Source organism: Schistocerca piceifrons, chromosome 10 (assembly GCF_021461385.2).
Source record: "Schistocerca piceifrons isolate TAMUIC-IGC-003096 chromosome 10, iqSchPice1.1, whole genome shotgun sequence".
Classification (NCBI taxonomy): Eukaryota; Metazoa; Arthropoda; class Insecta; order Orthoptera; family Acrididae; genus Schistocerca; species Schistocerca piceifrons.
Window position 1 is genome coordinate 46,323,557 of NC_060147.1, and position 13,735 is coordinate 46,337,291.

Sequence of the window (13,735 nt, forward strand, 5' to 3'; positions counted from 1 at the left end):
TTGTTAGTCAAATATAGCACAGTATCACGATGTGGGAGTGTTGTCTCCAGGAAAACTGAATTAAATGTTTGACGAACTGAAACTGTGTATTTACCGCCAGCTTTGAACACTCGTTCGACTAAAAACACACGTTGTTCAATGGTTAGCATTTCAACAGTGACAAAAACGAAAAAAAGGAAGAAAGGAACAAAACTTAAACGTTCGCGTCGACACGTAACGACACACACCAACGATACTACTAACGCTGGCTGAGATAAACGAAACAATGGAATGTTGGGAGAGTCCACTTGAAGGGAAGTAACCCAGGCACGCGAACAGTCATACGGAACGCGCGGCTAACAATCATACGACACTGAGGAGAGACTTTTTGAACACCCCGTACAATATAACTGTTAATATTATGTTAAGACATTTGAGAGTGTGGGATTGAGGCTAGTAAGTGAGGGAATTTCTGCAAATTACTGTGGCTCTGAATGGAATGTTCAGGTTGCAGATTTTTCGGTGCCTTCGGAGGATGTGTGCAGTAAGATTATTCTGTATGAATTTTCTTTTCTCCTTGTTATCCAGTGTATTGTCTACAATTTTTGGCGTGTTTTTCTCTGAAACCTGTTTGTTGAATTTTAATTTAATTTTATAGTGTTATTTTGTGAGATGAATTCTTGTGGTTTGTGAATTTATTGTTCTTTGTCCATAAACAGTACTGCATTCTACTTGCCTAACTAATATAAAAGGCGAAACACCTATGGAAGACAAATATAGACGGCAGCAAGGAAAAAGGTGTTTCCATTTATGAAACCAATATTTATATACGTGCTGCATAAAATGGCACACTAACACAGTTGTTGTTATGGATAGTTCATAACATTATTCACACCAGCATAGCATAGAAATATACTGCTGTTAATTACTGCAACATTATTCTTACCTCAATAGTTAGCCAAGTACCCAGATGACGTGGATGATGGGTGACATTTGTACTGACAGTTTTGAGCAGATGACATAACATCTAAGATGTGTGGTTATTCTGAGGAAGTTTTCCACAGTTTGTTAAAAGACACGTCTTGTATTATTCTGTGTTTATTATGACAGATTTTCAGCTCAGTAACACTCATTGTATATACATGAAAGTACTTACACTGCGATTAAAAATATATCACTTAAGCGACATTCCAATTTCATATGCTAAGTATTTCAAAGACAGAGTAGGTCATCAAGCTGATTAACTAATTAAAAGCAACATATGAACAGTACATATATAACCCTATAGTCAATCTCGTATTTCTTACTTACAGGCTAGTCCAGACTGCAAGATCCATTACCATTATGTATAAAAACTAGCATTGTTGCCAAGTGCACAATCGCTTCCTTAAATTACAAATGTATCACCAATTCCTGCTATATCCCACATGCGCTTTCCCTGTATCTTAGCATTTCCTGACATATCACCTAGTTTGTTATGAAAGTGAAAAAAACAATTAGCTAAGTCGTTTCTACTTAAATAGCACAGGAATGTTGATCACAAAGAGTGAATCATGGGTGGTGTGGATGGGAAACAGGCAAGGAAGGAGGTCAGCTAGTACATAAGCTACACTGCTCCCATCTAGGTACGAATCGTGTGTACAAGCTCCAGTATTTAACTCTCGCCATTTCCGAAAGACAGGCAGGGCTTAGGATTCACAAGTAACGAGATTACCTGTTCACATTAACAGTTCCCTCATAGAGATGTCTTCAAGAAACTGACTTGATAAAACTGAATAGTCATTTCGCATCCTACTTTCTGTTACAAGGGTTTTGTAGTAGCATCCGACATGTACAATAGCGTTTAAAATGTGGCGTTTGTCATTTCTGCCGACAAAGCTTAAAGCTTGATAACTCGGGTAGAAATAGGAAGTTGCCGAAAGCCGAGAAAATTGTGGTAAAACCTAGAGGGCCAACGGAATTGATGTACTTGTGTCAGCAAGATTGTTCAAATAATTTTCCAACTAATTGTGATTTAATTCATCATAACAATGAAAAAACATTTTCAGTAGAGTGCATGGGCTGGATAAGTTCTTACTAATTGTAAGTAACCCAAGCATGAGGGAGCATATATCACAGCTATTACGTTAATTAAATGTGATCAGTCTTCGTCATCTGAAGATAGTACACAACATTTTTCAACTTCCATTAACATCTAATTCCAGATAAACGACTTTGCTGATGAAGGTCCCCAAAAACGATCAAACAAATTTGCTAATTCTGTCTGTTTGTCAAATTATTTGGCAATAGGCTGCATTGTTCGATGTGTTTGTCAAATAAAAAGTACCTTTGATGTGTTTGGTAGAAATTCGGACTGATGCTTTATTCGACCAAAAAGTTTAATCATTTAAGTTTGCATTCGTCAAGCAAAAGCAATTTGCTTGGCAGATCTCAGAAATGGCAAACTGTATACAAGTTGATGTTTCTCTGTGCATTTTGAGTGAAAAGGAATTTTTAAAGATACCTCAAGCTTATAGATAATCGTTGAGCCACTAGAATAGATTTTTACTGACCTGTCTCTTCTTTTCCAACAAGGGAATGAAGTAATTCTAACAAGAGTCTCACTGTCCATTCAGAGAAAATTAATGTAGTTATTAGATTGTGCTCATAATACTTTCTATAGTAGATTTTAGTGGGTATATTTATCTTTCAGTTTCCGCTATTCCTTGCACCAGCATTTTGCTTTCTTTTTCTTTGTGTATAGTGCTAAAGTGAATGTGAGAAATGCTTTGTCAGTGCTAACAGTCATTCCCACCTCTGTTAAAATATTCTGTGATTCAGTAAGCACCACACCACGAGAACTGCTCCAAAAGTGAGATTTTAAGATGATTTGTGCATCTACAACCCACGGAAAGAAAGCAGAGCATTTGACAAACAAGTGTAATAGTTTATGGGGACTATGGCAAATTATTGTATTCCTTAATGGACTACAGGTCATTGTGGCCTCATTAAGAGCTGATAAAATCTGATCTATGAATTGGGTTCAGTGCAAAGGAGAAATATGGGGGTATTAAAAGACATTGAGCATCTTCCTCTACACCATGACGACACAGAAGACTTCTTTTTCACACAAAAAATCGCTTTTTAGGAAATATCTACGCATTTCAGGGCAGATTGATAACTATTCTAATTGAATAATCTGTATGGAAATCTTGCTAACAACATTTTCGTAACTGAATGAGACCTGCCACTAGTGTGTGTTACACACAAATTTCTTGGCTATCTGTTCTGCATAGTATGGTAATTGCTTCAGGAATGTTTCTTTTGTCAGTCATCCTCACAGTGAAACGCAGTAAACAATTATATGGAAGAAACGGTCTTCACACGACGCAAGTGAAGAGACATATCGAAAGAGGCTCTCCATATCAAAGAAGGGGAATTTTCATATTACATATTACCATTACAGCGGTATGGGTACTAACATACGAAATCTACATTGGGGGGAAGTGCGAACAGCTGATGTTAGCCTAACTCTTACATACAACTCATAAGTTTTCGTTACTAGTAGCTACATTTCCATAAAAAACTTCTATCACCTAATTGGTTTTTGATAAGTATATTTTTTTCTGTTGCAGCTTATCTTCTGCAAGTGTGTAATCTGCTGTAAATACAATGATGGCACGGCCCAGAGAATACTGAGGTTCATTCAAAACTCATTCATAATGTTTTTACTCATCAACTTGCGAAATAGAGACATTTATCTTTTTTCAGGAAGCCTACATCTTAATATGAAACAGATAAGCAATAGATAACTACCTGGATAACACTGATAATTTTTTTGTAATGCAACACAGTTTCACTAGTTACATAATCAAAGTGTTTCCCAACAAAAACAGTATTTTCACAAACACCACATACTTTACATAGCACTTACATTAAACAGATAACACAGTTACACTTGTTAAACAATTAATTGCCGAGAATTAGTTTCACTCTGCCAGAGATGGACAACTGGTTGTTAATCTGGAAACCTCAAAGCATTAGTACAGAACAGTTACAACGCGTCACACTCAAAGTTTTTTGTATTAGATGCCATCCATCACAAACATTTATAACATACTGAGAGTGAAACATATTAAATACTATCTAAATACATTCATGTGTGTGATTAAATTCTTAGAGCTATGGTAAGAATACATTTGGAATATAATGCTCACAACTGAGTTTTAATTCAAGTGATCTCCAGGTTAAAATGTTTAGTGATCTCATAGATTTAAAACAAATGTGACATTACATAACTGCTCAGTTGACTAATAAACAGTTAATGTTCTTTCCCTTTTATAGCAAGTAAACTTGTGACTGACATGGGTTGTGTGTCTGCTTCACCAAATATCCTTAAGATTATAGGATGAAATGTGAGTTTTGTATCATGAACTGAAATACAAGTCACTTTTAATCAATAATTTTCCTTCAAATATTTGTTCTATGTAGCATCGTTGTCTGCTTTTAAAAGGGGTTCAATAAACAGTTGTCTTTTGGAACTAAACTACTGTTAGCTTTATTTAGCTACAGCACGACAGGCATCAGCTAGTTTCTTCTCTCCTTTTCTGTGAATTTGTTTGGGAATAATCAGAAAACTGAGTAATGGTGTAAGTTATGAATTTAGTATCCGAGTTATATTCTATTCAGTTAATACATGATGTACTTATTGCAAGGTATGTTTCGACCTCTCCTCACCATCACCTGCATTCCTTAAATGCTACAAAACTTGTCATAATGTCACCGGAGAACATGAAATTACATTACCAAGGCATATTAGACCACTGTCGAGTTTATAAAGAAAGTAAGATCCATGAAAGGTACAATAGGTGTAAGGTGTGCCAGATACGATTGTATGTGTTGCTTATCTAAGAGACATTCTTATTAGCGGTGGCACATTGATGATTCTGATTGCAATAATTCCTAAAGTTAATGCCAATAATTAGGTCTAACTGGTTTTACAAATACTTCACAAGCAGACTGGTATAAAATATTTGCATGTATTGGATGAAGCACATCTAAATTACTGGAAGAAAAGTATCAGCAGTATTTTCAGTTCCAAAAACCCGAAAATGTCTATTAACACACCCCAACCTGCAAAAAATTCTTTCATCAATGGTTAGATGATTACTGAGGAAAATAGTTTTGAAATTAACACATGGAAGTCCATCATCATCTACATAATTTATGCTGAGGTGTCAGCCAGTAAATAGTTTATCTGCAGTGAGGCTTGTGTTTCCGTGTTGTTAATAACGCCATTTTTGATGTCATTCAGTTTCGTTAGTTTGACTGTTTGTTTGTGGTTATTTTGAAAAGAAGGAGAAAACGTTGGAGGTGTGGCATCATCTGGCCCATTGCTGGGCAGCCATTGGCTCTTCCATTTCCGTGCCTACGTTACACTCACGTCGCTGGAATTCCCATCCAGGGAACTGGCAGTGTTCTAAATGGGCAGAAAGGTAAAGCACACATCAGACACAAACATAAACCACAAAAAACCCTCACTAGCACTAACAAAAACAACACACACAAAAAAGTAGCAATGCTTTACAAAAAAGAGTGGAAAAATTCTAATTAAGTTTCACATCTTACTTTTGTTAGAGCATCACTTTTGGTTGTGTAAGGACAGTATGTGCGAGGAAATTTCTAAGTACTTGGTCTCACAAAAAGAGGCAGAACATAGTATTACTGTTATCAGTCTGAAACTTATGCTCTCTCACAGGTCAGCATGATGGTATGGCTTCTGGATGTACTGATGGTACTGACAAGGACATCTTATGGGGTGGCCTTCTTCAGTTTTCTTTTGTACATAGAGGATCTGAAGTTCAGCACCTATACATTACATTCCTAAAACAGTATGACGCAATTCTAGAAGAAAAAAACTGGAAAAACCGCATCTGACTAGTTGAAGATATCCAGGATTTAAAAAAATTTACACTATCTTGACATATTTTTTACAGAGAAAGCAAAGAGAATGATATGGTTTGCATGTCACACCTAAGCTTTTTATATTTACAATTTAATAAATTAACAAACATTTACACAAATAACTTTCACCTAGAACAATCTTGAACAAATTATTCATATCATTAACATAAGTACCACATATTCACTTTCTTGTGATACATGTAACATTCTTATTTTAGGGAAAATTAATTTTCTGTGACTACTGTTGCAATTCTACTTTTTAACTTCTGTAATTTACATCTAAAAGGAGTACAGATAATACACTAAACATCAACAAGCACCCTCGGGAAAATGTTTTGCAAGAACAGGTCAAAATCCATGTTATTTTTCAAAATAAATATTATATTCTTGTGAACACAAATGTCCACTGACGTTGCCTTCCTTTTTTTCTTGATTGTTCATTTTATTTTTTAACCTAATTCCTTGCTTACTTAAGTAATTTGAAGGGTGTGTTGGCAGTATTTAAGTTCTGCATCAATATTTGCCATTGTTTTAACTGACTGCATTTCAGCTAGGAAATGATTTGGCTAACATAGCAAAAAGGTCACTGGTAGCTGAGTGCATAGCTTATAAGTCGAATAATCATCAGGTTCATATTTCCAGTATTGCTAGTGGCAACTTTTTAAAAATTGTATTTATGTTCCATATTTATTATCAAATAGAAATTATAATTGACTAATACTGATGCACAATTTTTAATCTTTAATAACTAACTGCAAAATTTTTTACAGTTATGCAAAACTTCAAATGGCAAATAATTTATTTTTTCTAGCAACTGAACAGTGGTATTGATGTGTATGTGTAAATATATACATATATATGACTTAAGAATGAGACATTTCACATCTGTATAAAATTTTAATTTATTATCGTGTAATTGGTAATTAAAAACAAAAAGAATATATGGTTCAAAATTTCTTAATTAACATATCAAATTGATACTAAATATATAACTAAATGAACACACAAAAGTTGCTAGTAGCAAGAACAAGTGTAGAGACACTCTGTGATTATAAGACTTATACATTACGCACTCAGCTGTCAGGGTACTTGAGAAAAAAATTATTTACTTAACAACTCTTCGAAATGTTCTGATTTTCAAAGATGACCGTGCACAGGTAGAGTGACAACTCCAGTGAGCAATCAAATGGTGTAAATTGCACTGAAGATGACCCCACCACAGGTTGAAACCAGTTGGCGGGAAAATAAATAATGTGATTGTGACTGTCATTTTGAATAATTGATTATAAAGATCATTTTATCTAGTTTGTTCAGAATTGGGTCATACTGATTTGGGGAATTTACGTCCATGTACTGTCCTTCAAATTCTATAATCATGAAGAAAATCAAAGAGGGCCAGTCCAAATGTTCCTTGTGAAATATGGCAGTATTATTACTTTTATTGCAGTACATGTGTTTGATATTAACAGTAAGTATTCGATAATTTCATAGTAACATAAGACATATCAGGGTTTTGGTACCTTACACATTGCATGGTGTTGGGGAAAATGATAACCTTTCACTATGAACATAATACAAATAAAAAATGTGTTTATCTATGTAGTTGTCTATAGAGAAAACAAAGTATAGTAGTAAAAGTTGCACATCATATGCAGTCCATACCAAAGACATTAGATTTCAGAAACATGCATCATGTTACATACATACTTACTACCTTGAAAAATTGGCTGAAACACTGATTTTATGATTAACTTGTTTCATGCAAATACAATCTGACATTTTTGTGCTCCGATATTATCAATGAATCTATACAATTTTAAATAATGGTAGCAATGACAAATTTCATATTAAATCTGGTGGTAAGGATCACTGTATGTGGACGATCAATCTAGTGTTTGTGCAGGTGTGTCATAGAAAAAAATCTGTCAGAACTTCCAGGCTAACTTGGGTAAAGTTTTCAATCAACATGCATCATATCATTTTGAAAACAGAAAGTAACATTTGTAACTATAAAGGTAAATATTGGAGAATGGCTTCCTAAAAGTACTTGAAAGCAGTATAATCATACTTGAGAGTCATCATGAAGTGACTGTGAGGTTAAATGAAAATGTAATGTCTCAAGTAAGAAAGATGTGTATCTAAGCCATAGTCATTTCAAGCAAAGGAGAGGTTAAACAGTGTTCATTCAGGTGTGGCGATCCTCTGGTTGTATGCTGCAATTTAATGTCTTTTTTATAAAGTGACTAAATTAACATACATCATAAATTATATTGTATACTTAATATTAAACAAATAGATAACAAGTTCCATTTGTAAAAAATAGAGAAGAAACATAATGGTTCTCATTTTCAAAACAGCTTTTCTTTAAAGCCAGTAGTGTAACAATGAGAAATGCTCTGAAAATATCCTGTATTGCTGAGTCATTAGACATACTGAATGGTAGGAATGAATCACACCAGATGCAACTGGGTATTGAAAATACAAATTAATAACATGGCAACAAGTAGTACAAATAATATTCCACAACTACTAGATATTAAAAAGAACTCAGCTTTCGTTTTAGGTACATGAAGGTAATGACTACATTTAAGGAAATTTTGAAGTATTCCAATGCAGGAGTAATCCATCATTATGTAAAGTAATAGTATTCATCACTTCTACTGTGTATTTTTCTATGCAATAATAAGAGACTTAAGAAACTTATAAGGCAGAAAGTATTTGCTATTGTGATAACTAAATATGCATGATGCAGTGACAAGTATACATGCAAAAAATGTATGCATTCAATCTTCAATCAGGTTATGCACCAACTGAAATTATATTCATCAACAGTTATAAAATGGGAGCAGTGTACAACTTTGTGATGAAAATATTGTAAGTGAGTTTGTGTAAAGTTGCTTTCATAGTAATTCCATGAAGAAATGTTCATTCATAATGTACCATTATGAAACCCCCATCAGGAAATGCAATTTAAAAAAGAATCATAACTCTAATGTTCCTTGAGCGAGCTACATTAGTTGCTAGTTGTGTCTTGTACACTATTCATTTAAAGTGAAGTCATGTCCACAGTAACTGCGACAGTTTTGTTTTACACCGATCTCATGCAGATACAAAATGTAATCATTTCATAAAAGATTTACTACTACTACTAATAGTTCCTTCGAAATGAAATCATGAACACCAAGAAAATCGTTATCATCTGCCTGTGAAAAATGTTGTTCATGGGTATGCATCCATGACTATTGGGTGCAAACTGTGGGTGAAATGCAGATTTTGATGATCTACTTCGAGGTAGGTTTGAGAAATACGAGCGAAATTTTTATGATGCATTTTACTCTAATTTTTGTTCTGCATGTTCGTCTGACATACACTTGAAACTACCCATACTTGTTTCACCAACATGTTTCGTAAAAACATTATCAGTGGCTGAAGGATTCATGACGAGTAGTTCTCTGCAACTCTGTTTACTTCATTTGTTGATTAAGTTTACTAACTTTCATATGTGTAAAAGTGGCAGTTTTTCTAAATTGTATCTGAATTTTCAGTAGCATTCAAGGACGTCTACAAATGGTCAACATTGGGTTTTGATGTTACACGATTCCAATCTGGACATACTTGTAAACTGTAATAGTACAGTTGTAAGACCAGGCAGTGTGGCAGCCGTTTTAATGCCCAATTTATTAAACACGGCTTCTTTTTGGAGGCAAACATTCAGGGGGCTTAAGCAGTTCGTGACAGTATTAGTACTTGTAGAAGTGTGTGCACACAAAGAGTTGTTCGTAGTATGGCTGAGTGTGTATAATACCTATTTTTACGTGTTACATATTTGATTGGCGTTTGGAGTGACAGCCTGTGGCAATGGTGGGAGCAATAACTTGATGAAGCAGTCTGTAGTGGAAAGATTAGTAAACTAAACAGCCACCGCAACTCCAGAGAGCGGCGAAGATACACCATAAAATTTACTACATCATAAAAGAACTTGGCCACAACGGACATAAGAATGAGGCTGACATCAAAATAAGTGTCCAAGGAATAGAAAAGCAACTGAAATCACTCAAAATAGGAAAGTCCACTGGACCTGACGGGATAAAAATTCGATTATACACAGAGTACGCGAAAGAACTTGCCCTCCTTCTAACAGTCGTGTACCGCAAGTCTCTAGAGGAACGGAAGGTTCCAAATGATTGGAAAAGAGCACAGGTAGTTCCAGTTTTCAAGAAGGGTCGTCGAGCATATGCGCAAAACTATAGGCCTATATCTCTGACATCGATCTGTTCTAGAATTTTGGAACATGTTTTTTGCTCACGTATCATTTCTGGAAACCCAGAATCTACTCTGTAGGAATCAAAATGGATTCCAGAAACAGCGATCGTGTGAGACCCAGCTCGCTTTATTTGTTCATGAGACCCAGAAAATATTAGATACAGGCTCCCAAGTAGATGCCATTCTCCTTGACTTCCGGAAGGCGTTCGATACAGTTCCGCACTGTCGCCTGATAAACAAAGTAAGAGCCTACGGAATATCAGAGTAGCTGTGTGGCTGGATTGAAGAGTTTTTAGCAAACAGAACACAGCGTGTTGTTCTCAATGGAGAGACGTCTACAGACGTTAAAGTAACCTCTGGCGTGCCACAGGGGAGTGTTATGGGACCATTGCTTTTCACAATATATATAAATGACCTGGTAGATAGTGTCGCAAGTTCCGTGCGGCTTTTCGCGGATGATGCTGTAGTATACAGAGAAGTTGCAGAATTAGAAAATTGTAGCGATATGCAGGAAGATCTGCAGCGGATAGGCACTTGGTGCAGGGAGTGGCAACTGACCCTTAACATAGGCAAATGTAATGTATTGCGAATACATAGAAAGAAGGATCCTTTATTGTATGATTACATGATAGCGGAACAAACAGTGATAGCAGTTACTTCTGTAAAATATCTGGGAGTATGCGTGCGGAACGATTTGAAGTGGAATGATCATATAAAATTAATTGTTGGTAAGGCGGGTGCCAGGTTGAGATTCATTGGGAGAGTCCTTAGAAAATGTAGTCCATCAACAAAGGAGGTGGCTTACAAAACACTCGTTCGATCTATACTTGAGTATTGCTCATCAGTGTGGGATCCGTACCAGATCGGGTTGACGGAGGAGATAGAGAAGATCCAAAGAAGAGCGGCGCGTTTCGTCACAGGGTTATTTGGTAACCATGACAGCGTTACGGAGATGTTTAGCAAACTCAAGTGGCAGAGTCTGCAAGAGAGGTGCTGTGCATCGCGGTGTAGCTTGCTGTCCAGGTTTCGAGAGGGTGCGTTCTACTTACACCTCCCAAGGAGATCACGAATGTAAAATTAGAGAGATCCGAGCACGCACGGAGGCTTTCCGGCAGTCGTTCTTTCTGCGAACCATACGTGACTGGAACAGGAAAGGGAGGTAATGACAGTGGCACGTAAAGTGCCCTCCGCCATACACCGTTGGGTGGCTTGCGGAGAATAAATGTGGATGTAGATGAAGGTGTAGTAATAATGAAACGTATTGTTGTAAAGTGGTTGAAGTGTTGTCCATTTTGGTATACTTAAAGGTTGAGAGACGTGTCTGTTGTCTGACGTATATCAAACACATGGCATATGAAGTGGAAAACTAAAATTTTGTTTGGTAGGCGAAAGGCAGCGACTTCGATTACAGATCATTTTTGTTGTGTTACTTTGTAGGACTGCTACAAGTCAAAAGCAAATAGGTAGAACTGTGAATAAAATTATTTTTATCGCTCAACGTGCTACAGCACAGCATAATAAATGTATTTCTTATTTAAAATTTTTATTAAGTATACAACATCTATGAATATTTGCGTCTCGGATTTCTTTAGCAATCCGGCTAGTTGGATACTTTGGGCTGAAACAAATAGTGTTTTTCATTATGAGGCGATGTAGAATTAAAAATTAAAGAACTGAGCTAAATTTGCCCATTGTAAGTCAGTTTAATAAACAACATAAAATAACTGAATACCTAAGAACTTGTTTTAAAGTGGTGATTTTTTTCTTGATTAAACATATGACAGGATCTGGCCGCCGAGTCGTCACAAGAAAATTACAATTTACCATGCAAGTGATTACAATTTAGAATCGAAATTCAAAGAAATAAGCGAAGAGAGGAGCATATTTAATTGCATAATACGCTGACATTAGTATGACTATAGTATAACTGCTATACAGCTAACTTGAGTGTGACCAGTTTCCTCATATAAGATTATTATTTTAAGTTTTTTTTTTTTAATACTCCAAAATTAATGATCGGTTGGAGGCAAGGAACGGGTATTCATAACAGGTAAGTGCTGTGAGTACCAGAATGGTTATTGAATTTATTCAGTTCAGCAGGGACAAATTAATTAGACTGTCGTTAAATTTTTTTCCCTAAGCGGTAGGAAGACAGTTAAAATCTATCAAGTAAACTTGGAAATAGTTTCTGTGACGGCTGGCACTCTCCCTTTACAGGTGTACTGCACAAAATTCTACGTGTATCCTGTCACAAGACTATCAGAATAAATTAGGTAATGTGGCGTTCATGGAAGACGCGAATGGGCAATCAATTGTTGCAATCTCTATCGCTCTAGCAACATGGAGCAAGGCGTTAACCGGAAAACACAAAGCTGATCAAAGTACATATATTTACCAGTAATGCGCGATCACAGTAAACAGCGCTTTCCTGTCCGATCTACCGGACAAGTAAAACTACTATCTCTGAACAATACAACTGCTCGCTAAAGAATTCAGAACACGAATTGCCTTTTTTCACATCGAGCATAGCGTCAGTTTCTCCTAATCTGCACCAGCGGCTGCCCAATGATCTTCCTGCAACAAAGTTTCTGTCATTCCCCTGTCTTCCCTCCAAACATCGTGTGTGCAGGGACCAGCGTACCACATCACTATTTCAGCCAATCGATGGCTTCTGGGACGCGTTCTAAGTTGAAAAGTTCTCTAGGCTTCTCTATCGCTAACGAAACTGTTGGAATGTATCTGGAAAATCACATGCCAATAGCAGGGGTGTGGGGGGCTTTTAAGGAGCGCACTTCGCTAACATCGCCTGTTGCAAAGCCAGACCCATCTTTTGTGTTAATACAGCGTCTTGGCCTCCAAAAACTGAGTCTGGGCTAGCTTTCCAAATAGTGGAGAAATCACAGTTTTGAGTTACGAGAGGCGTTTGAAAAGTCCGTGCAAAGTCCGAGAGATGGCACCACCGGCGCGTATCGAGGTCATGTTTAGTTAGTAGCATCTTTGGAAAGAACGCACACCAAGTTTCAGCCATATTGGACGATTTCTTAATGTTTGACATTCGTGTGAATCAAGGAAGTCGAGTGATTGTCAAAAACTGGAAGAAAAAGGATTTCGTGTGGTGATTAAACGTTACTTTATGAAAGGCAAAACGCTTCAGGAGACTAAGGAGAAGCTTGATAAACATTACGGTGCACCTTCGATTAGGACAGTTGCAAGTGGTTTCAAAATTTTCGGAGTGGCCATATGGGCAAAAGTGATGCTGAAATTTCTGGACGCCCTGTGAATGATCGTGTTTGGGGCAATCGATTTCTCCTCTGCTCGATTCTCTTAGTGCCTTACAATATTTGCAGAATCTGTACCCAACTGAGGAGGTGGTCCAGCTGATATATGACCAACTGTACTTGCTGCAACGGCGGGGTAAGGAGGTGTGCTTCTGCTGGGTGCCTGGTCATGTAGGAATATGGGGCAATGAACAGGCCGATCAGTCTGCCAAGGAGGTCTGCAGAGAGCAGGATGTGGTCCAGTGTCCTATCCCCTTGCAGTGTGTCATCTC

At 36.7% G+C, this 13,735-nt stretch overlaps 1 protein-coding gene across 2 annotated transcripts in view; it reads right to left on the reverse strand.

Annotated features, from left to right (window-relative positions):
* Positions 1-13,735, reverse strand: part of LOC124719124 (nascent polypeptide-associated complex subunit alpha, muscle-specific form-like) — a 219,435-nt gene that overhangs the window by 117,422 nt on the left and 88,278 nt on the right. Inside the window, exon 7 of one of the 2 annotated variants that reach the window (XM_047244820.1) lies at positions 1,062-5,437. The exons of the other annotated variant lie outside the window; for it this stretch is intronic. Within the exon in view, the coding sequence (XP_047100776.1) occupies positions 5,387-5,437 (51 nt within the window). The 3' untranslated portion in view covers positions 1,062-5,386. Of the gene's footprint in view, positions 1-1,061; positions 5,438-13,735 lie in introns of those variants that run through there. 2 annotated transcript variants of the gene reach the window in all.